This window comes from Microcaecilia unicolor, chromosome 1, assembly GCF_901765095.1.
Source record: "Microcaecilia unicolor chromosome 1, aMicUni1.1, whole genome shotgun sequence".
NCBI lineage: Eukaryota > Metazoa > Chordata > Amphibia > Gymnophiona > Siphonopidae > Microcaecilia > Microcaecilia unicolor.
Genome location: NC_044031.1, coordinates 635,836,795 through 635,862,536, shown reverse-complemented (window position 1 = coordinate 635,862,536; position 25,742 = coordinate 635,836,795). Strand labels below are relative to the sequence as shown.

At 43.9% G+C, this 25,742-nt stretch overlaps 1 protein-coding gene across 1 annotated transcript; it reads left to right on the top strand.

The window, feature by feature from the left end:
• The first annotated feature begins 62 nt into the window (after window positions 1–62).
• LOC115481848 (claudin domain-containing protein 1-like) lies at window positions 63–25,742 on the top strand. The gene is made up of 5 exons (XM_030221273.1): window positions 63–200; window positions 2,607–2,922; window positions 8,078–8,185; window positions 18,532–18,669; window positions 23,986–25,742. The coding sequence occupies exons 2-5, from the start codon at window positions 2,625–2,627 to the stop codon at window positions 24,204–24,206; spliced, it is 765 nt and encodes a 254-aa protein (XP_030077133.1). The 5' UTR covers window positions 63–200; window positions 2,607–2,624; the 3' UTR covers window positions 24,207–25,742.

The following is a 25,742-nucleotide window of genomic DNA, read 5'->3' as shown; positions in this document are numbered from 1 at the left end:
ATCCCGTTGGGCTACAGCCCCTTTAAGACGAGACCCCGACGCTGCACGTTTACCCGCCGCAAGGGGCGGGATGATGGGATCTGGCTGATGGTCGTCGCAGAGGTGCAGCAAAAAGAGATGCTGTAACGGCTGTGACTGACGCCTGGGGACTCGCCGCGGCTCCACTTCCGCTTTGCTTTTATTGTCTAACGACTGGTGTGGTGAGTGTTGCTTACGTCACGCGCCGGAGGGGGGAAGGGTTAATGACTGACGTCACGAGCCCCTACCCGGGTTCCACCCAAGGAGGAGGTTTTCCCCTGCGGGCTTCTCTCTAAAGAACGTCATGGCGGTGAAGAAGGAACCAGTGCACAATGTAGGCTGAGAGAAGTAAAAGACACCCATGCAAAAGCAAGGTTCCACTTACAAACAAACAAAAATGAGAGTCAAAAGTGCTGTGCTAGTGTTTTGTGGCATTGTGCAGAGGGGCCACTAGTTTGAGCTGGGCCCATGCCAGGGGGTGCCCAAATCTATTTTTGGGGAACCTCAGCCACGTTTTCAGGATATTCACCATAAAAATGCATGAGGTAGATTTGCATACCAAGGAGGCAATGTATGCAACTGATATCCTGGAAGTCTGACTGGCTGAGGTTCCCCCAGGACAGGTTTGGGAATCACTAGTCCATACAGTAAAGTACACTAGGTCAGTCCTTAGAGACCACCTGGCCAGTTGGATTTTCAGGATACCCATAATAAATGTATGAGAGATATTTTAGCAGTGGAGGAAGGAAGTGCTTGCTAATACATCACATGGATATCCTGAAAACGTAATTGGCCAGGTGGTTCCTGAGGACTGGGTTGAAAACCACTGCACAAGGCTTCACGCACACATTTCTCATTTTGTGTACCTATATGGAAATTATTATTTATTAGAATTTAACATACGGCTTGAACTAACTAGCAGACCTGAGCAGTGTACTTAAAATATGAAATAAAATTTAAAAAAAAAGTGGGAAAGAGCACCACCATTTTTAGACAGGAAGATTTACCTCATTCATACAATAACAAGCAGGGATCGGGGAAGGAGGAGCATAACTGGGTAAAGGGGAATGAGTTCTTCACACAATCAAGGTGTGCACATAACAGCACAACACATGTAAATTCATGCTAATGAAGCTATTTGCAGAAGAAAGGGATCAGTACATCAGGGCTTTAATGCAAGGGTTGAGGGCCTGATGCAGAAAGCCCTGTGTTAAAGTTGGTGCCAATGACTGAGGGGCTGATGCAGAAAAAGCCCTACATGGTTACCACGGGTTTAATGCAGTTTTATTGTGGCATAGCAATGCAGAAAGGATTTTAGCATGGGTGTTAACTTATGCAGAAACCCTTATGGCAGACTGCATTAAAATGTATGTTAATGTGGCTATCCCGCAGCTATGCAGACAAAAAATTGTTACACATGGGAAATTTTGCACCAGGTCTGGGGCAGCATAGAAGGGTTTGTTGAGAGGGGTGGATGTCTAGCGGCACCCCTTCTGTCACTCCAACCTCACCATCCTGCCCTGAATTGCTTTCTGCCCCAGCCTCTCTTCTTCCCTCTCTCCCTGACCCAACCCAAACCTTCCTTCCCTGTTCCCCAAGATAAAACATAAAATATTTGGTGTGATCTAGTGGGAGTCCCCTAATCCTCCTCCTTCCTGCCCCAAACCAGCACAAAAATCCCAGGGCCCTGCATTTGACTGTAAAAGAAACCTTCCTGGAGTCTAGTAGCACCTCAGACCCCCCACCCCATAGGCAGGAGCAATGCCCACTCATTCCTGCTTTCGGCTCTGCAGTCTTCAAAATGGTGGGACCCTGCCCCATGCAGTGCATCCTGGACTGTACCGGGTAGGGCCAGTTTACCATCTAGGGAAAAGGCATCCTTCTACTCGGGTATCCTTTGGGGGAGAGAGTGATTCTGTGTAATAGGCCTTACCCTGCCAGAATCCACTGTAAGCCATTTATTTACTGAACTCACTTAAGATGTTCAGATCTGTCTCATGCATATTTAGTGTGCATATGCTAAAAAAACAGAATGGGTGGGAGAACTCCAGGTCTGGCTTGATAAATACAGGGGTAAATGACCTCATAAGGACCCTTTCAGCCTAATTCAGTGCTCCTCAGTGCTTTCCTGGAGGCACACCTAGCTTAGTTGGGTTTTTAAGATTGTGTAATAAATATGCATGAGATAGATTTGCATACAATGGGTCTCCAATATATGCAGATTTATTTCATGCATATTCATTGTGATATGTACTGCGCTGAAAGCTGCATGAGCTGTTTGATTGCAAGTCATTCTACATTTTACATTATTTCTCATGTTGAATAAGAAGATTTACACAGGATTACATCTTGTGTACCCGTATCTGACCCCTGATGCAAGCTGTTGCCGAAACACGGGCCCTGTCAGGTCCTCCGATAAAATCAGCTTCCTTCTGCTGTTCGGCTTCATTGTTCCATTTGTGGCACACTTTGCTCTTTTGCCTTGTACTGTGATTGTATTTTTGTTTCCCTCTTCTTTGCCTTGTTCCCTAGTCTTGAAAACCCGACAGTCTAGGTGTGGTTAAATTGTAACCTTGCTTTCTCTGTAGTAGTGAGGATCTGGCACCATGATGGATAACCGCTTTGCCACGGCACTGGTGATCGCCTGTGTTCTCAGTGTCATTTCCACCATTTACGTGGCAGCATCGGTTGGCACTGACTTCTGGTATGAGTACCACAGCCCTCCGCCATCAGCCATAAATGTCAGTGAGACCACTGGGGAGCGCAACTTCTTGGAGGACTTCATCAGCGAGGAGGCCGACGAGAAAATGTACGTGGATATACTGTTCCACTGCAATGGCACACTGGGACTATGGCGGAGGTGCATTACTGTCTCCAGGCATTCACATTGGTTCCGCTTGCCAGGTACATTCAGTGCTGTCTTCCTCCTGCTTACACAACGTCTTCCTCCCTTTAATTTCCTGTTGTCACCACACTCTTCATTAACAACTGTCTACTCCTTCCACCTCTGTTACAGACCTCCTCCTTCCGCTTTCCATTATCTCCTTTCTCCCTCACGTTGTTCTTCTTTCCCCCAAACACATCCTTTTCTTCATATTAACCTATTCTCTTCCACTGGCACAGTAAGACAGTAATCTGTTTCATCTACTTAAATGTATCTATAACAGTTTTTAAATATCTTCATTTCTTCCACACCAGTCATCAATCAATCATTATATATATATAACACACACACACACACATAACAGGACTTTCAGAGGTGGCACATCTCCAGCACACAGTTTTTTTTGCTATGTGCTATACATCAGTCCCATGCATATTTAGTGTGGATATCCTAAAAAATCAGACTGGGTGGAAGGGCTTAGAAAAAGGTACAGAGAAGATTGACAAAAATGATAAATGGGATGGAACGACTTCCCTATGAGGAAAGGCTAAAGCAGTTAGGGCTCTTCAGCTTGGAGAAAAGATGGCTGAGGGGAGATATGATAGAGGTCTATAAAATAATGAGTGGAGTGGAACGGGTAGATGTGAATCGCTTGTTTACTCATTAAAAAATACTAGGACTAGGGGGAAAGCAATGAAGCTAAAAAGTAGTACATTTAAATTGAATTGGAGAAAATATTTCTTAATTCAACGTGTAAGACTCTGGAATTCTTTGTCAGAGAATGTAGCAAAAGCAGTTAGCTTAGCAGGGTTTAAAAAAAGGTTTGAATTGCTTCCTAAAGGAAAAGTCCATAGACCATTATTAAAATGGACTTGGGGAAAATCCATTGCTTATTTCTAGAGCAAGCAGCATAAAATGTATTGTACTGTTTGGGGATTTTTGCCAGGTATTTGTGACCTGGATTGGCCACCGTTGGAAACAGGATGCTGGGCTTGATGGACCTTCTGTCTGTCCCAGCATTCCAACTTTTTTTAAAGCATTTTTAAAAAATGTTTTCATTTCTTCATGATAACTTAAACATCTCTATATTTCAGCAACTCGACCAGTGTTTCATCAGGGGAATGGTCCGCTGCTTTGTAAATGTAAAGGTGAAAAGGAATGTAGCAAGATGGAAGGTTTTCTCTGTGCTGTGCAGTTCCTGGTTGTAATACAATCTATGCTACTCTTTCAACACTTTTGTATCTCTCAGGAGCCCTGGCAGCTCTAGTGTTTACTGAACTCATTTAAGATTTTCAGATCTGTCTCAGGCGTATTTAGTGTTGATATCCTTAAAAAAAACAGACTGAGTGGGGGGACTCCATAAGATGAAATACTATTGTTACCAGGGCTCCTGAAAGAAACAAAAGTGTTGAAAGAGTGGCATGGACTGTATTACAACCAGGAACCGCACAGCATAGAAACATAGTAGATGACGGCAGATAAAGACCCATACGGTCCATCCAGTCTGCCCAAAAAGATAAACTCATTACATAAGGTATGATGTGACACGTCATATGTATACCTGATCTTGACGTTTCCTTACCATTTTGGGGGCATAGACTGTAGAAGTCTGCTCGGCCCTGTCCTTGTTCTAAAACTTCTGATGTTGTCGTCATCGAAGCCCCTGAAAACCTCTACTCTAACCCATCCACGTATATTCAGACATAAATAGGACACAGACTATAGAAGTCTGCCCAGCACTGGCCTTGTTCTCCAACTTCTGAAGCTGAATCTGTCCAGCCACAATCAGGGCACAGACCATAGAATTCTGCCCAGTACTGACTTTGCTTCCCAATCACTGATGTTGCTATCTAATCTCCACTAAGCTTCTTTGGATCCATTCCTTCTAAACAGGATTCCTTTGTGTTTATCCCAAGCATTTTTTAATTCCGTTACCGTTTTCATCTCCACCACCTTCCGTGGGAGGACAGTCCAGGTCTCTGCCACTCTCTCGGTGAAAAAATACTTCTTGACATTATTCCTGAGTTGGCCCTCCTTCAACCTCAGTTCATGTCCTCTAGTTCTACCATCTTCCAGTCTCTGGAAAAGGTTTGTTTGCAGATTAATACCTTTCAAATATTTGAACGTTTGTATCATATCACCCCTGTTTCTCCTTTCATCCAGGGTACACATGTCCAGGTCATCGAGTCTCTCCTCGTACTTCTTGCTACGCAGACACCATACCATTTTCATTGCCTTTCTTTGAACAATTTCTTTTTACAAAACTGAACACAGTACTCCAAGTGGGTCCTCACCAATCACTTGTACAGGGGCATCAACACCTCCTTTTTTTTCTGCTGGTTATACCCCTCTCTATTCAGCCTAGTATCCCCGTCTGGCCGCGGCCACCGCCTTGTTGCATTGTTTCATCACCTTGATCTTTAGACACCATTACCCCAAGGTTCTTCTCCTTAGCCAAGCTTATCAATCTCTCGCTTCCCCTCTGGTGCATCTCTTTGGGATTTCTGCACCCCCATCTGTATCACTTTGCACTTCTTTGCATTAAATTGTAACTGCCAGACCCTTGACCATTCTTCTAACGTTTGGAGATCTATTCTCATGGTTTCTGCTCCCTCCAGGATATCCACTGTATTGCCTATCTTTGTGTCATCCCCCAAAAGGCAAACTTATCCTTCTAACTCCATAATCAAGAAAATGTTCCACTCAATGTGGAAACTCAAAAGTGTGAAACCATTCTTCCCGAGGGCAACATTCCGCAGCCTAATACAATTAGTGGTACTAAGCCATGTAGACTACTGCAATGGAATTTATGGGGGATGCAAAGAACAACTCATAAAGAAACTACAGACCGCTCAAAACACAGCAGCCAGGCTTATATTTGGAAAATCACGATTCGAAAGCGCCAAACCCCTCTGAGAAAAACTGCACTGGCTCCCAATCAAAGAACGTATAACTTTCAAAATCTGCACCCTGGTCCACAAAATTATCTATGGCGAAGCTCCGGGATACATGACCGACCTTATAGACCTGCCAACCAGAAACACAATTGGACCATCACGAACATACTTAAATCTTTACTACCCTAGCTGCAAAGGACTCAAGTACAAATCAATATATGGATCCAGCTTCTCCTATATAAGCACGCAACTGTGGAATGCACTACCGAAAGCCATAAAAACAACGTATAACCACCTTAACTTCCGGAAATCACTAAAGACTAACCTGTTCGAAAAGGCATATCCCACTGACTCAACTTAAGTGCCTGAACCCAGCAACACAACGAAAACAAAGCCCGTAATGAGCACTATATAACTCTTCTCTACAATTCTCCTAATGTTGTAACACATATTCTCTTTCGATTAATTACATCACTCTGTATTTGTTATCATCACCGGAGATGGCTAACGTCTCATGGTACTATGTAAGCCACATTAAGCCTGCAGATAGGTGAGGAAAATGTGGGGTACAAATGCAACAAATAAATAAAATAAATAAATAACTCTTCAGCAATGTCTCTCAACAAATGTATTAAACAGAATTGGCTCCAGCACCGAACCCCGAGGCACTCCAATGCTTACCTTCCTTTCCTCCAAGCGGATTCCATCTACCACCACCCTCTGCCTTTCGGTCAGCCGTTACCAATGCAGTTCACCACATGGGGACCTAAGTTCAGCCCTCTCAGCTTATTCATGAGTCTTCTATGAGGGACTGTATCAAAGACTGCTGAAATCCAAGTAGATTACATCTAGCGCATGTTCTTTATCCTGCTCTTTGGTCACCCAGTCAAAGAAGTCAGATTTGTTTGGCAGGATTTTCCTTTGATAAAGCTATGTTGCCTCAGATCCTGTAACCCGTTGGCTTCTAGAAAGTTAACTGTTTTCCTTCAGCAGCAACTCCATTATTTTTCCTACCAACAACATGAGGCTTACCAGCCCGTAGTTTCCCACTTCTTCCCTGTCACCGCTTTTGTAAAGAAGGACCACATCAGCTCCTCTCTAATAAATCCTTAAAAGGTCCCGCCAGGACTTCTTTGATCTCCCTCAGTATCCTGGGATGTATCCCATCCGGCCCCATAGCTTTGTCCTCTTTCAGATTTTCAAGCTGCTTATAAATGCTTTCTTCCGTGAACAGCGATTATATCCACTCTATTCCTAGATATACCCTCGGCAGCCAACCGTGGTCCTTCTCCAGGATTTTCCTCCGTGAACACCGAAGAGAAATAATTGTTTAGCACATTCCCTTTATCCTCATCACTCTCCACATAGCCATTCTCATTATCTTTCAGTCTTACAATTCCATTCCTATCTTTACTCCTTTCCCCAATATATCTGAAAAAGGTCTTGTCACCTCTGTTTACATCTTTAGCCATTTTGTTTCCTCCACCTACACTTTTGCTAGCCGTATTTCCCTCTTCTCTTCTTGTAGAGAAGAACCTTCCATCTTGCTGTTTCTTTTCACCTTTACATTTATAAAGCAGCAGACCGCTCCCCTGATGAAGAGAGCGAAACACTGGTCATGTTGTTGGCAGTGGCTCCGACATACTAAGTTTAAGTGCATATTGGATTGTAAAAATTGAAATATAGAGATGCTTAAGTTATCATGAAGAAATGAAAAAATGTTTTGGAATGCTGGGACTGATGATGATTGTTGGTGTATAGCAAAAATGTTGTGTGCTGGAGATGTGCCACCCCTGAAGATCCTGTTACTTATAAATTATAGGATGTTTGATTGATGACTGTTGTTGAAGAAATGAAGATATTTAAAACGTTATAGATACTACTACTACTTAACATTTCTAGAGCGCTACTAGGGTTACGCAGCGCTGTACAATTTAACAAAGAGAGACCGTCCCTGCTCAAAGAGCTTACAATCTAATAGATACATTTAAGTAGACGAAACAGATTGCTGGGATTGTGCTTGAGGTTCTATAAAATTGTCCCCCCAATTATAAACAAGTCGAACTGAAATAGATTTAACAGTATAGACAGGACAGACCGTCTGTAATATCCTTACAGATATAGGGGCTGAGAAATACAGATGCAGATTTCCAGGGAATAATATGGAGCAGTGCAGTCTGGAAGGTTAATTAATAATGCCTTTTACTAAAAGTAGGGTGGCAAGTTGTGCACAGATCCAGTCTGCATCAGGTGAGAGATTTTCTGTTCTTCAATACAGATCCTGACTTTGTTACAGAGTGTGTCAGTTTCTCTCTCTCTGATCAGTTCATGGAGAGATACACAGAGCCTGGGAACCACAACACTGATCCAGACCTGCTTCGGACTTGTGAGTATAAGAAGCTGTGTGTTTCTATCGAGTACACATAAAGACATTTCTGTGTTAGTATGTGTTATACTGGTCTGGATTTTCTGTGCACTTCCCAAGTTTATTATAAGCTTGATACACTGCTCACAGGAAATCCATTGGAGCAGTTTACAATGCAAATTTAATAAATAATTGTAAAAACAGAAAAGAATTCCATTCAAGACAGGAAAGGGAATTGATATACCACCTTTCTGTGGATTTTGCAACTACATTCAAAGCAGTTTACATAGTATATACAGGAGCAATGGAGGGTTAAGTGACTTGCCCAGACTCACAAGGAGCTGCAGTGAGCTTCGATCCCAGTTCCCCAGGATCAAAGTCCACTGCACTAGGCTACTCCTTCTTGTGCATTGCCTTGGCTCAGACCTATTTAATGCCTCTGAGAATTGATTATGCACAGATATCTGTATGTATATGTATGTGACTTGGAGGGGAGGCATGTTATTCTCTAAATTTGCAGAATGAATTAAAGACATTGAGAGGATGGAAGTGGTTCAGAGAGGAGCTACCAAAATGATCCACAACCTGCAACACAAACCCTGTAAAGTGAGAACCTTAAACTGAAAGTGTACTCACTAGAGAATAGATGTAAAGGGTGGATACAATAGAGATATTCAGTAAAGCAAAGTTGCCCACGATACACTTACATTAATGACAACATGTGGCACAACAACCTCTGGACTAGATAGAGCAGACATGAAGAGCTAGGGAAGCACTGAAGCTCTACCTGTACTCCCTGAGCCCATACGCCGGGCCCCCTCCCTACCCATCTTCAAATCATTGCTCAAAGCCCACCTCTTCAATGTCGCCTTCGGCACCTAATCACTACACCTCTTCTCAGGAAATCTCAACTACCCCAACTTGACATTTCGTCCTTTAGATTGTAAGTTCTTCTGAGCAGGGACCGTCCTTATTCGTTAATTTGTACAGCGCTGCGTAACCCTAGTAGCGCTCTAGAAATGTTAAGTAGTAGTAGTAGTACCTGTCTTTCTTCTGGATTTAAAAATAATGGGTGAGAAGGAGCAGACACACATGAACCTATCACAGTGAACTAGCTCCAATCTATATACAAGTGCAGGTGAAAGGAGAAGTCGATGTGTGGGCAGCTGACACAGTTTATTACTTTGGCTGCTGTGTATGGCAGCCAGAACTACTACTACTACTACTTAACATTTCTAGAGCGCTACTAGGGTTACACAGCGTTGTACAGTTTAACAAAAAAGGACAGTCCCTGCTCAAAAGAGCTTACAATCTAATGGGTGAAATGTCAAGTTGGAGCAGTCTAGAACTCCTCCAATTGCTGCTTCTCTCAACACTTAAGAGTGAGTGACATCTAGTATTTAATGGACCCTGAACCAGAAGGCCTCCATTTTAGGGAAGGCAGATTGGTTGATTTACTTGAAAGTGAACAAAATCTACAAAATTCTTCTGGGCCAATCCGGAGCCACTAGGATCACTGGTCCGGGATGATATGAGATCTGTAGAATTACCCTGCCTAACATTAAAAGGGTTGGAAAGATGTAGGGAAAATTGTGTGATTGCCAAGGTTGTAAGAGTGCATCCAGTGCCTTTTGATCCTGCTTCCTTCCTTCAGCTGAAAAAGCTGAAACTTTAGCATGGGCCTTTGTCATCATGAGATCTAGCAGTGGATCGCTCCACTGTGCTGTTATTAGTCGAAAGGCCTCCTGTGTCAATTCCCACTCTCCCAAATTGAGAGAATGTCCACTGAGAAAGTCTGCCTGAGCAGTCTGGACCCTGAAGAGGACATTCTTCTCTGCCCAATTCAATGGCAGACTTGCTTCATTGGCTACCGTCGCACTCCTGGTGCCCCCTTTGCTTGTTTATGTATGCTAGTGCTGTTGTATTGTCTGAGAAAACTCTCGCCACTGTGAGAAAAAAAAGACTGAAAAGCTAATCAAACTGAGCTTAAAGCAGTTGATCAACCAGGATGCATCTCTGTGACCAAACACTCTGTACCATCTGGCCATTGCAGTGAGCCTCCAACCACAAAAGACACATCAGTTGTTTACTACTAACCAGGCTGGGGAGAGTAGGCTCACTCCTCAATATATTTTGCTGTGCTTCAACTACCACCTCATACTGTGCATTGCCTGAAATGTCTACGGCAAGCAAATGTTGTAATCCTGAACCTGTGAGGACCAACAACTGAATAATGCATACATTAATGGTCTCATGTGCTTATGTGGAGGAGTGGCCTAGTGGTTAGGGTGGTGGACTTTGGTCCTGAGGAACTGAGTTTGATTCCCACTTCAGGCACAGGCAGCTCCTTGTGACTCTGGGCAAGTCACTTAACCCTCCATTGCCCCATGTAAGCCGCATTGAGCCTGCCATGAGTGGGAAAGCGCGGGGTACAAATGTAACAAAAATAAAAAATGTTCATGGTACGAGGTATATCATTGCCACCATGGAGCCCAAGACCTGCATGTGGTCCCATGCTCGCAGAGATTTGAGCCTGAGAAGCAATTGGATATGAGACTGCAGCTCGTCTTTACAATGGTGCGCTAGCATTTTTAGCTCATGGTAAAAATTCACATGTGATAAACGCTAAGATGCCCTTAGGAATAAAATGGGTGTCTTAGCAATTAGCGTACATGAATTTTTAGTGTGAGCTAAAAACACTACCACATCGTTGTAAAGGAGCCCTTTAATGTTGAATCTTGCTCCCAAAGACTTGAGATCCTGAGAGGGCACGAGTTTGCTTTTTAAGAGATTGACAGCATAGGAGCCAACTTTTCGTAATTATTGGGGGTGCTAAGCCCAATGGAAATAACCCCTCCCTGGACACATACAAGGAATTTTCTCAATATTGGGGGTGCTCAAGCACCCACAGAGTCAGCTCCTATGATTGACAGTCCAACCTACGGTCTGCAAGTTGTAAAACTTGCCATTATTTCCTTGTTCTTGCTGAGTTCTACAAATCAGCCAGTAGTCAAAGTAAGGATGAACTCTGATCCTTTCTGGCTGTAAATATGCTGTTACTACCATTATCACCTTGGTGAACTTTCTTGGTGCCAAGGCCATGCCATGCCAAAATGTATGGCCAGTGGTGTGCTGGTAAATTTTTAACAGGCTCTCTCCCCAGTCCACCTCTGCGCCCCCCCCCCAAAAAAAAAAAATTGCAGAGCTGGCTATAGCCGGGGGGGGGGGGGGGGGGGGGGGGGCAATGCATTGCTCTCTCCAGGAAAAAAACATTAAATGATCCCAGATTCCAATCTAATTCATGTTTAATATGGGATAAAATGCCATAAATAAGTAAATAAATATAAACGTTTAACGTTCAGCACCTGATTCTCAAAGTGGACGTATTCCAAACACTATAATGAAAATAAAATTATTTTTTTCTACCTTTGTTGTCTGGTGACTTTGTTTCTCTGATCATGCTGGTCCAGTATCTGATTCTGCTGCTCTCTATCTGTTCCCTTGACTCCGTTTCCAGGGCTTCCTTTCCATTTATTTCTTTTCTTTCCTCCTTTCTTCTTAATTTCTGGTCCTCCGCAGATTTGACTGTACAGTGGATCCAGCTTCTGCCTATTTTCTCCATCCATGTGCAGTTTCTCTCCTCACTTCCTTTTCCCTCATCTAATCTCCTTCCTCTATCTTCCCTCCATGTCCAGCATTTCTTCTCTCTCCCTTCCCTCCCCTCCATCCATGTCCAGAATATCTCTTGCCCTCCCCTCCATCCATGTCCTGAAACTCTCTTCTCCTCCCTCCCCTCCCGCTCCCATCCATCTTTTTCTATCACCTCCGTCGAAGCGCCGCGGTATTTAAAGCCCTGCTGCCTGTCTCTAGCCTTCCCTGCTTGCTTCTGATGAGTTCGTTCGTTCCCTCAGTCCCGCCTTCACGGAAAAAGGAAATGACATCAGAATGACGTCAAGGCGGGACTAAGGGCACAAACTCATCAGAAGCAAGCAGGGAAGGCTGGAGACGGGCAGCAGGGCTTTAAATAATGCGGCGCTTCGAGGGAGGTAATAGAAACTGACGGATGGGAGCGGGAGGGGAGGGTGGGGGCGAAGGACATCGCTGGACATGTTTGGGAGCGGGAGGGGAGGTAAGCATGGCCTGTGATGGCGCCCTCCTGCCATGCTTACCTCATGCAATGGAGCCGGCTCGCCCGAAAGAACAACCGGCTTGCAAGAGCTGTCAAAATTTAACAAGCGGCTCTTGCGAGCCGGTGCGAGCTGGCTCCAGCACACCACTGTGTATGGCTCAAAACTGTTCCTAGTATTGCAAATCTAATCTAATCGAAAATGATCATTTCTATTCCGCTTAACCCAAAATGGCTTAAGGCATAATCCCAAGAGATAACAACATTATAAATTGCTAGTTATGAATTGCTTATCTATTAGACAAATAATGTTCAAATAATCTCAAGAGTCTTTGATACAGTGACAAATTTGAAAATACGCTTTCTTGAGATCTAAGGAAAGTAAAAATTCTCTGAATGAACAGTTACAATCACCAATCAGTGTTTTGTGATAACCTTGGGCTCTTTCAGCCCTCTGGGTGGTTGCTCTACACTCCCAGCCTTGTATTTTCCACAAGTCCAGATCATGACAGTAAAGTGATCTGGTCTGGATTTTTCCTCTTTATTCCAGCCAACAAGTGTTCCAATAATTCCAGCAAATAAAAGAAAGCAAAAAAACAAAATGCACAGTCCAGTAATCCAAAATCATTCTGGAGTGTTTGATGCCCTGTGTGGGCTCCATCCCCTGGAAGGGCTATCCTGTTCCAAGGTTCAAACACTCTGCTCTCAGCAATTTGCCCTTCCAATATAGTGGGGCTAGCAACTGCCCTCCCGTTCCACAGCACTAATCTGGCTATGACCTCCCACAGCTGCCTTTTCAGGATCAGGAATTGTCCTTCAGGAGACTTCCCATTCTATTTCACCTCCTTCATCTCCCCCAGTAGAGTTAGGAGTGCCTTTCTGTGTGTAATTCGTAAGTGCCATGCTTGAGAAAGAGCCACCACCCTCTTACGGTTTAAGCCGGTCTGTGTTCAGCTGGGCTGAAAGCAAAGTTGCCAGATGGGCGGTTTTCCCGCCCAATTGGGCGGCATTCCGTGACCTGCTGCAGGAAATTTTTGCCTGCTGCAGGTCGTGGTTTTTTGGGTGGTTTTTGATTTCGTTGGGCGGGTTGTTTTTTCTTTGCCGGCTGCGGGTTTTCTTGCCCCGCGGGGGGGGGGGGCGTGGTTAACGACGTGTTAATGATGTCGGTGACGGGGCGTGGTTGGTGACGGTGGGGTGGAGCTGATGACGGCGGGGGTGGGGTTGATGACTGCGGGGGCAGGGTTGATTATGGCGGGGGTGGAGCTGATGACGGCGGGGCGGGGTTGATGATGGCGGGGGCGGGGGTGTGCGGTTTTGGGCAGGTTTTCAACTGGTTTGTGGTCAGAAAATTTATTTAAACCTGGCAAGGAACGTCTCCCCTTCCCTTCCCTTCCCTTGAGAGGAAGCATCACATATTGTTCCTTTACCTAAGAGAACTGGGCTTCATCCCCGGAGCCCTCCCTAGTGACCACCTGGGGTAAGTTCAGTTCTACTCCTGAAGGGTTACCCTGTTACTTTCTCTCTTAGGGTACCCTAGGACATGCATTTTCAAAGCACTTAGACTTCCAAAGTTCCATAGTAACCTATGGAACTTTGTAAGTGCTTTGAAAATGAGCCCCTAGGTCTTCCTTCTCTCCCTTGTATCTGTGGCCCAGAGCTGTTTCTTAGGAACTTTCCCCTTAGAGGGGATCACTAAGCCTGCCTCATCACAGTTTCCATCTTGAAGTATGTGACCTTTAAGACGTGGTTTACTCTTTTGAGATCTATTGGTGCCCTAAAGTATATCAAGTATCTCTTAGCCTCTCTATACCTTTATCTCAAGAAAGGTTTTCTGAACAACTTTAGCTAAATTTCAGAAAGACTCTGAGGCTAACCTCCCCCCAACCTTTTAAGAAGTTTTTCTGAATCTCCAGTAAGTAATTTACCCCTCAAGGAAAGCCTACTAAGATGAGTTTTGGAAGCTGTATTGGCTGACTAGTCACCTCGCAGGAGACTACTACTGTCATTTTCTTCGCTGAAGCTTTATTAGGGCATCTGTGATGTAAGACACACATTTCTCTAAATGAAACGCAACTGCAGTCTCCTCTTCAATCCGCAAGTGGGATGCCTTTATCCCATTGAATTCATGAATGAAGCTCTGGATACATGTGTGCTACAGATCGCTGTTTGGAAGCTTAAGTCTGAAATATCAAACACCTGTTTAAGTAAAGTTTCCAACTTGTGGTCCTTTTAAGGCCAAGCCTCCTCCTATCAGAATTATAGGCTTCTTGAGGGTCTTCAGGAAGCAAAGGATAGAACCAGGACATAGCTTTTCCTACTTTAAGAGTAGCTTTTGGAGTTTCCCACTCAGCCACGATAAAATCATCTTTCTGAAAAAGATGGACCACCATTGGATTATCTCTATCCTCTGCAGAGAGCTTCCTTTCCTCTAACAGTTCTGAAACTGAATGTGACCTAGATACAAGGGAACCATGGTTAAGAGACAGGGGAACAGAAAATCTATGCTGACAGTCTTTCACTTCCAACTATGGAGCAACAGGTGAATCCCATGCGTGGACCATAGGGAAAGGAATACCACCTTGAGTATTCTGATAGGCTGATGTTCAGAAGCAAACACAGGTGCTAGAAGCTATTAGCGCCATTCTAGTTCTTACGTTTTCTACTGCCCCATAATCAGAGCCCCCGAGCGCGTGAAACAATGCGCTTGCGGGCTCTGAACACAATTAGTATTCAAATGCATGCTAAACAGGGCCCTTAGCGCAAGTAGCATGCAAATGCATGCTAAACATATTCCTCCCCAATGATCAGCGAGCAGTGCGCCAAACCCTGTGCCAGCTTGGAGCTGTATTTACGGTTTGCAGACCATTGGAGAGGAATAGTGAGCCCTGTCCAGCATGCATTTGCATGCTAGCAGGCCCCCCAGTACAAACCCCCCCTCAGGAACCCCAAGCCAACCCCCACCCAATGATACGGAGGCTGGAGGTCCAGCGGATCTCCAGTCCCTGCCCCCCCAACACAGGTTCAGGGGGGCTGGAGATCCGGTGGGCTTGCATCCCCCCCCCCCCAAAAAAAAAAGCCCTGGTGGCCCAGTGGGCTGCAAATCAACCCCTCCCCCCAACCTGGTGGTCTAGTGGCCCTCTTCCCCGCCCCCCCCCCCCCCCGGTACCTTTGTTGGAGGAGGGAGTTACACTCCCTCCTCTTCCAGCAGTGCCATCTTGAAAATGGCAGCACCCAGCCCTGCCCAGCACATCCTGGAATGCGCTGGGCGGGGCTTCACACCATATGGGGGTGGGGAAGAGATCCACTAGACCACCAGGTTGGGGAGGTTTGATTTGTGGCCTACTGGGACACCAGGGCTTTTTTGGGGAGGGGTTAGGGGGGCTGGAGATATAAGTACATAAGTATTGCCACACTGGGACAGACCAAAGGTCCATCAAGCCCAGCATCCTGTTTCCAACAGTGGCCAATCCAGGTCACAAATACCTGACAAGATCCCAGAAAAGCTCAATACATTTTATGCTGCTTATCCCAGAAATAAGCAGTGGATTTTCCCGTCAACTTAATGGTCTATGGACTTTTCCTTTAGGAAGCCTTCCAGACCCTTTTAAACCCCGCTAAGCTAACCGCCTTTACCACATTCTCTGGCAACGAATTCCAGCCCCCCCCCCCCCGAACCTGTGTTGGGGAGAGGTTGAGGGGGCTGAAGATCCGATGGGTCTGGAATTCATTGCCAGAGAATCTGGACCTCCAGCCCCCATGTCGTTAGCTTGGGACAGGGAGTTCGGTGGGTGCACTAGGCCACCAGGTCCATGCTGTTTGGGGTCTGCTGTTTGACAGGTCAGGCACAATCCTCCCATGCTCTGAACCTTGAGAGGAAGGTCCCTCAGAAGAGGGGGACTCCTCCAGCCCTGCACTGTGAACAGCACTTTCCACATTCCAACTGGGCCACCATAAACGCTGAAATCAAAAGTCACCTCAGGCACGCTGGATGCAAATAAAATTGAAGCTGGTGTTGCAACCTTCCCAGCACAATGACACAGCCGCTTAAACACGAGAGCCGAGCTGACTCGACAGCGGACAGCAATCCCAGTGACCCTTTAAAGTCCAACTAGCAGAAATAAAAACATTCCACTACAGTACCAGCCTGAAGTCTCTCCTCATCTTCCATGGCTGTCCTTTGTCACTGAATTTAGCTGAAAATCAGGTTATAGGGAAGGAGGGGGAGGGATCTCAGACTTCTCTGAGATATGCCCTTGGCTCTGCTGCTGCTATTATTTTATTTGTTTATAGCTCTACCAGAAAAATCTAGTACCATTTATTCAACTGAAACTTGGCTGTCTGACCAGCTCAAGCGCTAACAGCAACCAGTTCAGGAGCTGCAGAGTCTGCCATCACCATCTTCTGGAGACAGCAAAAAACTGAACAACTGAGGCTGCACGGTGCCCTTATAGCACAGTGTTCATAAGTCTTTTGTCTTTGTCTCCATTTGTTGGTCGGTGGGCATAACCCACATATCCTGAACTGGTTTGGTAAAGACTTTAAGGAAAAGAGGGTTGTGATAGAAATACAGGTAGAGACTGTAGTGACACAGTACTCAGAATGGGATGTGTGTTGTGGGGTGGCAGTGAGGCTGCTATGGGATGAGTCCTCACAGATGTAAAGTAATTATACTATGGAGCTCATTTTCAAAAGAGAAAAACGTTCAAAAAGTGGCATAAATCTGCATTTGGACATTTTTCTCACAAAAAGGTCCAAATTGATATTTTCAAAACCAGTTTTTAAATGGTCTTCTATGAAGTGTGTCAGAAGTGCGTTCAAATCACAAGGGGGCATGTCAGGGCTGTGTTAAAGGTGGGATCTGGGCGTTCCTAACACTTGGACATTTTTCAGCCATAATGAAACAAAACAAAACCATCCAGGACTAAAACTAAGACATTTTGAGCTATACCTGTTTTTATAATGAATAAGGCACAAAAGGTGCTCTAAATGACCAAATGACCACTAGAGGGAATCAGGGGTGACCCCCCATACCCCCCTAGGGTCACTGACCCTCTCCCCCCCCCCCCCCCCCCCCCACAAACATGAATAGAAATATGATTTAGCAACCTCTATGACAGTCTCAGATGTTAGATCCAGGTCTGTTACAGCAGCATGCAGGTCCTTGGAGTAGTGTAGTGGTCAGTGCAGTGCACCTACCTGTCACATTTGTGGTGGAAACTGTGAGCCCTACAAAACTCACCAGAAACCCACTGTACCCACATATAGGTGGTTCCCTTCACCCATAAGGGCTATTGTGTACAGCTGTGGGCAGTGGGGTTTGGGGGGGGGGGGCTCAGCAGACAAGATAAGGGAGCAACGGTGAGATGTGTACCTGGGAGCATGCTTTTGAAGTCCACTAGGGTGCCCCATTTATCTCCTGGGATGTCTGGGAGACCAGTCTACTAAAAATGCTGGCCCCTCCTACATCCCAGTGGCTTGATTTTCTACGTTTTCTACGTTTTTCACTTTTTTCACATTTTGTTTTTTGGTCCATTTAACAAAAAAAAAAAAAAAATCAAAAACGTCCAAAGCACAAAACCTAGGTAGGAACAGTATTTTTGCAAACAAAAGATAGACATTTTTCTTTTTGGAAAATTAACTTCTTTCTTATTCAGATTTTGGACGTTTGTTTGCAAAATGTCTAAAGTCGGACTTAAGACATCATATTGAAAATGCCCCTTCACCTTGTGTATGTTTATGTTTGTGTTTTATTGGCACTTGGTATACTGCCTTTCAAACAGTGCAATCAAATCAGTTCACATCACTACAAACAAATATTGAAAAGAACTACAAATTATTGATAGGTCAGAGAAAAAGAAAAGCCAGGGTAAGAGACAGAACACATCTGCTCCTGATCCGAACCCCATGCAGCTCCTGAACTGGGCAAACAGATGAGTCTTCAGCCCCATCCTAAACTTAGAATAAGAAAGTTCAGCAAGTAGTCAAGAGTGAGTAGGAGATTCCAAAGAGAGGGAGCTATGTGTAGAAAAAAAAAGCACACTGATGGGTAGAAGAGAAATGTGTACAACAAACTGAGGGGAAAGGCAAGAAGTATTGAAAATTAGACCTCACAAAACGGGTGGGTTGGTAGGGGATAGTCAGCCAAGTGTAAAGTGCGTGAAAGCAGATTAGAATGAGATGTGGGAGTGGGGTATGATGGATCCTCTGGGCGATTGGTATTAATCTGTCCTGTATCTCTCAGATCTCTGGCGCTGTCAGGTCCTGCTGCCCTTTGTCAGCTTGGGGTTGATGTGCTTTGGGGCACTAATCGGAATCTGTGCCTGTGCCTGTCACAGTCTCTACCCCACCATTGGTACCGGTGTACTCCATTTTCTTGCAGGTAAGGATTGTGGTGAAAAGCTCAGATTTTCCTGGACAGTTTAATAATAATAATAATATGCTGGACACAAGCTGATTTAGATAAACTTAATGGAAGATCCAGGAAATTGATGACAATATATCATGCTTTATAGCCATGAAGTGACATTAATAGATTAGGGCCTTTATATTAGTTTGGTTTAGTTTACTTATTTTATATTTCACAAAAGAAATTACAAAAAATACATACGTAATCATAAAACAGCTTAACAATAAGGGAAACAACAATAAAACAAATTCTATTATCTCCTTTACAGAGTAATTTATGTCTCCAGCCAACTATAAAAAATAAGTACTTCTCCATAAATAGATGCGTTTTCAATCATTTCTTTAATTGACTTGTTTTCCTTGTTACCCTAATCTGCTCTGGCAACCAATTCCACAGTCTTAGTCCTTCTATTGAAAATGATTTTTGCCTCATCTCTTCAAAATGCATCTTCTGTAAATCTGGAATAAATAGCAAATCAATTCCCACTGATCTTAATGACCTATTAGGTTGACAAATCCTAAGCACATTTTTCAAATTGTAATCGGCATCAGAATGTAATGCTTTGTGAATTAGAAGCAAAATTTTAAACTGGATTCTCTTTTCCACTGGCAACCAATAGAACTTCTTCAGTACTAGAGAAATATGATGAAAATATGACAAACCAGAAATAAGACGTACTGCAATGTTGCAGACAACTTGCAGTGCTCTAATACTACACTTCGTCAAGCCCAGATATAGGGCATTGCAGTAATCCAGATCACTCACTACCAAACTTTGAATCAACAGCTTAAAATCTTCTAAAGGAATACAGCTCTTTAACTATTTAGCATCTTTAATTTGAAAAACGAACTCTGCACTGCCTTTCTAACATGAGGTTTAAAATTCAGGTGGATGTCTAAAATAACCCCCAAATTATGCACTTCTTGTATCAGGCAAACTTCGTTCTCACAAAGTTTAATCTTCTCTGGAACCTGATGTTCACCCTGCTCACCCAAGAACAAAGTCTCCGTTTTATCTACATTTAGGGCCAACTTGTTACTCGTCAACCATTTTGCTATGACCCCAAAGATAGATTGTAAACGCACAATAGCATTCTCAATGGAAGTATCAAAAGGGAAGAAGCTCTAAAAGCTTTATTCACAATCTACATGTATATATTGAACAATTATTGAAAACCCAGTTATAGAAACTAAGATTTACACTTGTAAATATGTATTACATGCATATGGCAAGAGGTTGCAGTTTGGGCAGGACAGGGGTTGTACCAAAATATACAGGCCTCTTCCCCATTTCAGAAGGGGAATGCACATTAGAGAGCTGCATGGGAACGGGGATGGCAGGATTCCCGCGGATACTGTGGGAATCCCACGGGGATCCCCTCCAGGACTGTGGGGATCGACAAAGGTCCGCGGGGATGGACCCATGTCACGGAACGGAAGGGGAAACAGAAACTGTTGAAATTATACTATCCTATCCTGTGTACCCTCTCTTATCCTAATCATACATTATCAAGCTCAACTTACCATTCACTGCCAAGCTCAACTTTACAATGTTTCACTACCGTTTTGAAATTTCTGTTATACGACTTTGTATTTCAAATTACTATGTAAGCCACATTGAGCCTGCATTGTGTGGGAAAGCGCGGGGTACAAATGTAATAAATAAATAAAACTACCCTGTCTTCAACTCCCTCCCTCCCATCCATCTTTCTGTGGATGGCCTCCCCACACATAACCTTGCATCACCCTGGTGGTCTAGTGACTTGCTTCGGGGCAGGAAAGGTCTCCACACTTTCCTGCCTGTTGCCGCTGATCCTTTCACCACCACCGCTTGTTTAAGATGGCTGCCGAGACTTTGTTTTAATTTGTTTATCCAGTCTTTATATGCACATGGTTTTGCTTTTTATACCCAAAGGTGATTCCTAAGGGCAGTTGGACAATTAAGTATAAACTGTGTTGTTTCTGATTTTACTTGTTTTGGACCGCTTTGGATCCTGCTAATCTGTGTATCTGCTGTCTTAGCAGAGTACAGAAGAAAATGATTTATTTTACTTTTACTAGAAGTTTTACTGCTTGTAGAATCTGGTTTCTTGGCGGGGGGGGGGGGGGGTCAAAGTGACTGCAGCACAGCAAAGGCTGGGCTGGCCGGGAGCTGGGATGGAGGAGATTACTTGCAGCGGGGATGGGCAGGGATGGGTTAGAATCCCGCAGGGACGGGTTAGATTTCTGTCCCTATGCAACTCTAATGCACATTTATGTTCATCCAGATCAATGTAGGGATATTCCAATGCTCCTGGGTATGTATAGGTTTTGTACAAGTGCTTGTTTTTTGTCAGCACTCTGCAGGATGGTTTGGGACAAGCTATCCTCTTAATCCCCCAGTGTCCGTCCCCCCCCCAGCCCCACTCATTGGATTGTGCCTCTTCCCCATTTCAGAAAGGGAATGCACATTTATGATCACCCAGATCAATGTAGAGATATTCCAAAGCTCCTGGGTATGTATATGTTTTGTACAAGTACTTGTTTTTTGTTAGCACTCTGCTCTTAATCCCCCAGTGTCCCCTTCCCCCCCCCCCCCCCACACCCATTGGATTGTGCCAAATGATTGCAGGATGTGCATTTAATTTGAGCATTTCAACGTGCAGGTTTCTAAAATAGCACACATACATGTATAGAGATGAAAATAGTAATAAGTCTAGGAAGTGGAACTTCCTTAGAGGATTGGGCTTCCACTAAAAAAGTATAAAGAAGCAAGTGAATAGGCCCTACTTCTTGACATGGCATACTACCAAAGGTCAGAGGGTATAATCTTTCCAACAGAAGAGGTGGAGGAGTTAATCTCGCATCTGTGGAGGGATTATGCTGCTTGGTCAGCCACAAATTCCTCTCTCTTTTCTTGGAGCAACTGTACACATTGGTCCATGTGGCCCTGAATGCTTCCAGAGGCTTCCAAAGCTCCCATTTTCTTTTTTCTTTTTTTTATTTATTTCTTTATTAGTTTTTAACAAACATATTGGTTTATGATTGATAACACACAAATTGCACAATATATCAAGAAGGAAACAAAAATAAACTTAATTACTCCATTAATATTTAAACCATCGACCACAACAGTAAGAAACGGATCCAAGAAATAGGAAACTTTCTCTACTTACTATTAAGCATCGAAATCAAAAAAGCTGTATCATTCCCAAGTGGTTTACTCCAGCCTGTCATACAGTGTTACATAAGTGACTAAACTTGTACTTTTATTTCTTCTCTACATACTAAAAAATCCTCCAACTGTTTCGGGTCAAAAAATTGATATTGTTTAAGTTGAAATTTTACTCTGCAAATGCAGGGAAATTTCAGAAGAAAATCGGCCCCAATGGCTACCACCCTAGGCCGTAGCAATAAAAAGGCCTTACGTCTCCTCTGTGTTTCCCTGGATAAGTCAGGGAAAACTCTAATCTTTGAACCCAAAAACATGGTATCCAAGTGTCTTAAGGAAAGTCTGAGTACTGCGTCCCTATCCATTTCCAATGCAAAAGTTACAAGCAATGTAATTCTTTGTGTTATAACCTCAAGAGAGGATTCTAGGAATGTAGTGAGATCCGTTGCTCCCTGAGTTTGTAAATTTTCTGATTTTTTAACATCAGGTTGAAGGTAAAAAGCTCGAGTTATGGGTGGCAATGAGTTCTCCGGCATTCCCAGGATCTCAACCAAATATTTCTTCGACATTTGAGTTGGGGAAACCAAAGGCGATCTAGGAAAATTTATGAAACGCAAAGTCAATCTCCTCGATTGATTTTCCAAGTATTCCAGACGTCTTGAAGTAAAATTCTTTTCCTTAACTAAAGTTTGTACCACAAGTTCCATTTTTTCAGTCTTTTCGGTCAGTCTTTTAACTTCAGATGCCTGGAATTCATTAATATGCAATTGTTTCAACGTAGACTCAGATAAAACTGTTTCCACATTTTTACAAATTAAAGTTTGTAGAGCTGAGTAAATTGTAGAAGTTTGGTCCCAGAGTGACTCTAAAGTCACTACGGCTGGTTTCACCATTTTCCCCACTGAAAAAACCGGTAGAGGGGCCTTGATAGCTTGTTCCAGGATACTCACTGTTTGAATAATAACGTGAGCAGATGAAATTTCTGGCATTTCCAAGCCATCAGCGATGTTCCCCGTCGTATGCAGGCTCCCTCCCTGCTCGCACTGCTCTCCACTTCGGGCTGAGGCGTCAGGGCTTGCACAAAGACTTTCTCTTCCGGGTTGTGGGGGCGCCAAACGTTCAACAGGGCTTAGGGAAGCCCCGTCTACACTGTTGTCCAACGGCAGCGCGCCGGCTCCGACAGAAGGGGTAGAAACCATCCCAGGACCCGATGCCAATCCGAATTGCTCCAGCGTCGTCTGTACAAGCGGAGGCACACCGACCGGGGTAGAGGGAACTTCCCGGACTTTGCCTCTCCTTTTGCCCATCCTTCCGACCGGCAAAACGCTCGATACAGCGACTAAGGTAACTACTTCAGAGACGCGTCGGGCGAGACAGCTCACACCGCCACCATCTTGGATCCCATGTCCAAAGCTCCCATTTTCAATTACATTTTCCTTTTCCCCACAAGCCTTGCCTCAATATTAATTCTATCTAAACACCAAAGGGAGAGCCTAACCGAAACCAGGATCTTCAGTTTTGTCTGAAACTAAAATTGTGAGGTAAATTGGCCACTCAGTTTCAGCAAAAAGTGGCCCCAGACTCCACTCCCTTCTCCCCACCTGATCAAAAAGAGCCCCCCTTCTGAAACTCCTCCCCTGGCAGCAGCCCCCTCCTGGGCCTACCGTGTCATTAATGGGTACTAGGTGAGAAACGATCTCAACTCGCTCCTGTCCATGGCCAGTTCCTGCTTCAAAATGGCTTCCGGGACTTCCAGCGCCAGTCTTGTGAGATTGCCCCTGGAGGCTGTGGCAGCCATTTTGAGATTGGAACCAGCACAGGCAGGAGTCCTGCACATAGGGGCCCTAGCTGCAGTTTCTTTGTTTATTCTCTTGTTTCCATAGATCAGGCTGGATTTGGTTGTCAGGTGGAGAAGGGTCACAGTATCACACTTTTCACTGTTCAGTATTCAGTTCTGTATTTTTCCAGTTGACAAGTTTCTTCAGTTATCTGTTTATCCTATTACATGCAGTCAGATGTTTCAGATGTAGGTTATAGTTCAGCACAATATATCATTCACCTTCTGAGATGAGAGAGAGGCTGAATCTTAATCCTGTAAGTGCACTTATTCACAGATACTTGCATTTGCTTCCTTGACAGGTATCTGCACCCTGGGATCTGTGGCATGTTATGCAGCCGGTGTGCATCTCCTGCATCAAAAGCTTCCCATCCCAGAAGATGTGCAGGGAGAGTTCGGTTGGTCTTTCTGTTTGGCCTGTGTCTCTGCCCCACTACAGTTCATGGCAGCTGCTCTCTTCATCTGGGCTGCACGCACCAACCGCAAGGAGTACACATTCCTGAAGGCGTACCGTGTGGCATAAAACTGTTGGGTGTTTTCTCTCTCTGCCTCTTCATAATGCAAAACCATTCAGAACTCTTTTCACACTACGTTGGCTGCGTCTGTCAGCTTTATCATTGGAAGCAAACACAGGTTGCCAGTCATCAGCCAGGCATTTTGCAGAAAGAATATGTTTAGCACCTGAGCTTAATGGGATTGTTTTTATGGAAAAATTCAGGATATAAGAATTGCGTTTTTATACAAACAAGCTAAGGATCCGATTTAAGAGCCATGGAGAAGTGCTGACACCTAGTGGCTGCTAGATTACATGAAGGTAATTTACTGTCATACCCTACAGAAGCTCCAAGTGACTCCTACAGAGAAAGCGTTCATTTTGATATTTTTGTTGTGCAGCGTATTTTTCAAATTTAATTTAAATATTTCACATTTAAAACATTTTTCTGTAGCATAGAACCTTATAAGAGAGCTCATGGGATTTGTGGTGGTTTTCTCCATCTTTCTTAACCCCCTTGTTGGGGAGTTATCAGCTAGTGACAGCGGGGAAGGCTGCTTCTTTATCACAGCTGGGCCAGTCTGAACTTTATGATGTGCATACTTTAATAAATGTAGGCCCTTACTTTAGAGGCATTTCCATGTATAAATAGCAACAGTTACATCTACACGTGTAGATTATATACATATGTAAATGCTGACTTCAGAAAGCCACTTTTCACAGTGGGAGGTCCACACCAGACAGAGATTTCATAGGGGTATGAGTTGGGTGGAGCAAAATCTGTCTATCTATCCCCCATCTCACAAAGGGAATACATGCCTATGGGAGGAAATATACCTGTCCAGTTTTACACCATCTCATTGCTACACATAGATTTTTTAAAAGTGCTCATTTCAACCAGGGCTTTAGAAGAAGGATTAAGGGAGTCATTCTCCTTCATTCCTCATTGTTTAGTTCTGCTTACAAAATGAAAGGAAATTAAAATTGCAGTATCACTACTTAATTGGTGGCGCTTAGATATGTAGATTTGTAAAATGGGGAATTGTCAACTCTTACAGCTGGAAGTTGCGAAATTACTGCTTCCACATAATGTAGACGTGTTGATACTTCCACGTGTAAGCTGCTGATTCTGCGGTGTTTTAGAAAAGGCACTGCAAAATCTTCCCCCCGTCCCCCAGAATCGAGTACATTCTAACTTGGATGTTTCAGTTTCATTCCCTATTTAAAAAGGGGTTGCAGGCTTTAAAGCCTTACATAATATGGGCCAAGTTTTGTTTATGGTAAGCAAGTTATCAAAGCACTGTGCCCCCTTTCAGAGCATTGTATTCTGTAAATGAAAGTTTCTTGTCATTATGTTTTGTATGGGTAGGGTGGACTGGGAGTTTTTCATGTCACCTCATCAAGTTGGGTTGCATTTTTGTTATGTATTTTATTGTACAACTTTTATATTTGATAATTATGATTTTTTATTTATTGCAAACTTTCATAGGTTTATGAATTTTGTGCTTTGCTGTAAGCTATTTTCAGATAGGGTGAAAAGAAATGCATGTAAATAAAATTATATCA

Coding starts and splice junctions, on each gene's coding strand:
- LOC115481848 (XM_030221273.1), top strand. CDS start 2,625: ATGATGGATAACCGCTTTGCCACGGCACTGGTGATCGCCTGTGTTCTC. Junction 8,186..18,531: donor TCCAGACCTGCTTCGGACTT/GTGAGTATAAGA, acceptor TGTATCTCTCAG/ATCTCTGGCGCTGTCAGGTC. Junction 18,670..23,985: donor TGTACTCCATTTTCTTGCAG/GTAAGGATTGTG, acceptor CTTCCTTGACAG/GTATCTGCACCCTGGGATCT.